This window comes from Ranitomeya variabilis, chromosome 5, assembly GCF_051348905.1.
Source record: "Ranitomeya variabilis isolate aRanVar5 chromosome 5, aRanVar5.hap1, whole genome shotgun sequence".
NCBI lineage: Eukaryota > Metazoa > Chordata > Amphibia > Anura > Dendrobatidae > Ranitomeya > Ranitomeya variabilis.
Genome location: NC_135236.1, coordinates 631,795,387 through 631,799,233, shown reverse-complemented (window position 1 = coordinate 631,799,233; position 3,847 = coordinate 631,795,387). Strand labels below are relative to the sequence as shown.

Sequence of the window (3,847 nt, the reverse complement as noted above, 5' to 3'; positions counted from 1 at the left end):
CAAAACTTTTGGCCATGACTGTAGTCACCTCACCAGTGAACCGGCTAGAGTGGAGTGGCTGGAATGAGGACCACAAAATATCCACTCCGATCTAGTCACCTCAGTAGTGAGCCGTCTAGAGTGGAGTTGATAAAATGAGGCCTCAAAAAATCAACTCCGATCTAGACGGCTCACTAGTGAATCAGCTAGAATGGAGTTGATTTTTTGAGGACCACAAAAAATCAACTCCGAACTAGACGCAACCGTCCCATCATGTATTGCAGAAAAAAAGGAAGCAGCGGAAACACATGGACAGCGGTAAGGTGCCTGACACTGGCAATGTAACTGTCACCAGGGCCCAACCACAGCAATGTCATCCATGATGTGCTGGGAGGAAGTATTGGCTGGAGAAATACAAGTGCTCGGACTATGCTGCCATAACTCTGCCGCTAGTAATGAGGACTCCAATTATCTCAACAATGTCACTAATGCCGGGAATATGAAGAACTGATCCCCTGCAGCTGTAGGAAGAGCCGTAAGTGAGGAGTTGGGGCGCTTTCAAATATAAACCTAAAATCCTGTGATGGAGGACTGGATCAGGCTGTGTATATGCAGGTGAGAGATCCCCCCCATGCCGCTGCCTGGATTATCGGTCACAGCCTGAGACTTGTCTCACTTCCGACACACACTGGGGCCCTGACTGCTCCCCTCTGATTTTTTATTTATAAAGAACCTTCCTGGCAGAGGAGGGGGCAGCAGAGCATAAGGAAGATGTCGCCGATGACAGTGGTTGCCATGGCAGTCGGGGGTCTAGGAAACTCCCCGTGTCCTCACTGTGTATTTGCTTGTTTTTTTTTATATCAGTGGAATTCATTTTTTTTCTCTACTTGATGAAAAATGCAGTAATTGTAAAAAAATGGAAACATAATTCCATATATAAAAGTACAATCACATAGACAGGCGGAACCAGGACAATACACGGATAGGGCGCAGACAGAACACGGCCTCTGGTGTCATCTGTTGCTTCTGCTTAAACAATGAAACCCACAGCACAGGGAAAAGCGCACCATAATGGGGTACACATCACTATATAGGGGTCATACATACGGCACAGTGCTTGTATCACCGACAAAGCCCCTTCTCAGAGCCGCCCACCCCGTCATTACATGAGCTGCTCCCCCGCTGCCTCCTGCGGATCCGTGTCCTCTCAGAGCGCTGGGTCCACATTATTGTTCTTCTGGTAAGCGGCGGACATGAGCTGTTAACTCTTTCGTTGCTCACTGACTTTTCCAGCCGTTCATCCTTGTGATCGGGGCTCTCTGCGTTTTGTCGCCGATTTTCCACCATTTTCTCCTTCAGAGCTCCTGTCGGATGTTCAGGAGACGGTTGGTTACAGTTCATTGTGCTGTATCGGAGCCTTCAAACATCAGCGAACACTAAAAGGGTCATCCTGAAGTGTTCCGGGTAGCGGATTTCTAGATTAATGATATGACGTTCCCACACGTCGCGCTGTTTTGTCTTCTCACAAAGCGGTGTCAGATCGAGCGATCTGCTAGTGTTCAGTGATCAGCGACCGATTTCCACCCCAACAGGGGTCTGATTCCCCGGAGCAGTATACTCTCTCTATAATATAATACAAGCTCCGGATATATTTAGTATACATATATATGTGAGTTATAAAAACAAAATCGGACAACAAATCTTCATAAAATAGAGACGGGTATAACGAGCAGTGACTGAAGGCAGCGGTCTGTGGAGGAAAGTTAATTAAAACTATCAGAAAGGAAGAGATCAAGCTGAAAATGCAGCAGAGCAATGAAAGCGTCAACAGCCTATCTGCCTCCAACAGCAGAACACAGGAATCAGGCGGCACTAGGACCCAGTGCGTGAGGGATGTGGCGGACAATCATCCATCAGTAGTTACACCAGTATACCCCGATATAGCGCTGCATACCGTCAGTGAATATTCTCCATAGCGCCGAATACACTTCGGACTTACATAGTAAACGTGACAGAGCCAGTGACCGAGAGCAGATTGAGGCTTCCGCATGTTCTGCTGCAAATCCAAAGTCCGATCACATTAATGCTTCTATTCCAGGAGCAGGTATTGGAGTCTTTCATGCAAGATGTGGGCGGCTTTGATAAGAGCCTTTGGGGTGTCGGGATAAAGAAGAGAACACAGTTAACCTCCGAAGCCGTAGAGAGTGCGGCCCTGGCGCTTGAGCGCGTACACCACGTCCATGGCGGTGACGGTCTTCCTCTTGGCGTGCTCGGTGTAGGTGACGGCGTCACGGATCACGTTTTCCAGGAAGACTTTCAGGACTCCCCGAGTCTCTTCATAGATGAGGCCGGAGATGCGCTTGACGCCTCCTCTGCGGGCGAGACGGCGGATGGCAGGCTTGGTGATGCCCTGGATGTTATCACGGAGCACCTTCCTGTGCCGCTTGGCGCCGCCCTTCCCGAGACCTTTCCCTCCTTTACCGCGACCAGACATCTTGCACGCAGTCAGCAGAAAACGATGACAGATCAGTACAGAGTCCTTCCTTTATGTAGAGAGTGAGCGGACCAGAGCGAGAACAGCAGAGAAGACGCACTTCCGGGGCGTGATTTCTAGTATTTAGCTCCTCCCTTTTGTCCCTGATTGGTTGAACACAGAACGGTTGCAGATTTTGAATTTCCCGCTTATTGTTCTGCTTTTTTTTTTTTCTGTCCCGCGTCTCTATTCTTCTACTCATCGGCGCCGCTGCTAGATCTGTTGCTATTTTGATTTTTCCTTTCATTGTAGTCTCCTGTTGGTATTTTTCAGCTTCTGCCAAATGTTTGAAAGTTGAATAAAATATATATTTTAGGGGCAATGATCTCCAGAAAACTCATCTGCTCCCGGGCAGTCACTCATCAGTACACGACTGGCGGCCATTACCGGTCACTACAGAGCAGTGAGCTGCATGTAGCCAGTCCCCGGGCGGCGCCAACCCAGAAGAACATGGGGATACTCAAATATACCATAATTACATAACGATCCACCCACCACAAATGTGATCTGTAGCACCACAGCAGCGCTCTGGGAGGGATCTGCTCCGATCAATGTCAGGCAGAATAGATTCACATAAGGCGCCATCAGTAGTGTTGAGCATTCCGATACCGCAAGTATCGGGTATCGGCCGATACTTAGCGGTATCGGAATTCCGATACCGAGATCCGATACTTGCCGCGTATCGGATACCGGAATCGGAAGTTCCCAGGATTCAAACTGCACAACTTTGTACGAAATCAGCCAATGAGACTGATTCCAAGTGTGGGCACATCCTGTTCAGCATGGAGGGCCTGAAACTACTGGCAAGGCTGTGATTGGCTGCTGAAATGATGTCATGATGCAGTTTAAAAGTCGCTGGCGCCATTTTGCGCTCACTCTGCTGTGAATTCAGTTAGTGACAGGACGCTGTTTGCTGACTGAGGGCCAGTTTAGAGATAGCGATTTGCTTCTTTGTGCTTTTCAAAGGCTAATTTAGCAACCGCTGTGTTCACCTACTAATCACCTTGCTTTTGCCTTGTAGCGCTGTTTTCACAGCGATCTGCAAGGTCTGTGTGTGTGTGTGTGTGTGAGTGCAGCCCACTCTCTAGTCTGAGTGCAGCCATAGGCCATCCATAGCTGGTTGTATTCAGTTCAGGGAGGGTGGTTCATTGCCTCATACTGTTCTTTTTTTTTCCAAGTAGTGTAGTCTGCTGCTAATTTTTTCCAAAAAATCCTATTAGTGTCTTTCCACCCGTCTCCAGCTAACTTGTGGAAAAACACTACATAGGAATAACGTAGAGAAGGGTTTTTGGGCCTTGCAGCGCCGTTTACGGCTGTCTGCACGGTCTCCGTGTG

At 48.6% G+C, this 3,847-nt stretch overlaps 1 protein-coding gene across 1 annotated transcript; it reads right to left on the bottom strand.

The window, feature by feature from the left end:
- Nucleotides 1-2,156: 2,156 nt before the first annotated feature.
- Nucleotides 2,157-2,514, bottom strand: LOC143773950 (histone H4). Its single transcript, XM_077261253.1, has one exon. It carries the CDS (start codon nucleotides 2,471-2,473, stop codon nucleotides 2,162-2,164), a length of 312 nt encoding a protein of 103 aa, XP_077117368.1. The 5' UTR covers nucleotides 2,474-2,514; the 3' UTR covers nucleotides 2,157-2,161.
- Between the last annotated feature and the right edge of the window lie 1,333 nt (nucleotides 2,515-3,847).

Excerpts from the sequence above, each read along its gene's own strand:
- LOC143773950 (XM_077261253.1), bottom strand. The coding sequence starts at position 2,473 with ATGTCTGGTCGCGGTAAAGGAGGGAAAGGTCTCGGGAAGGGCGGCGCC.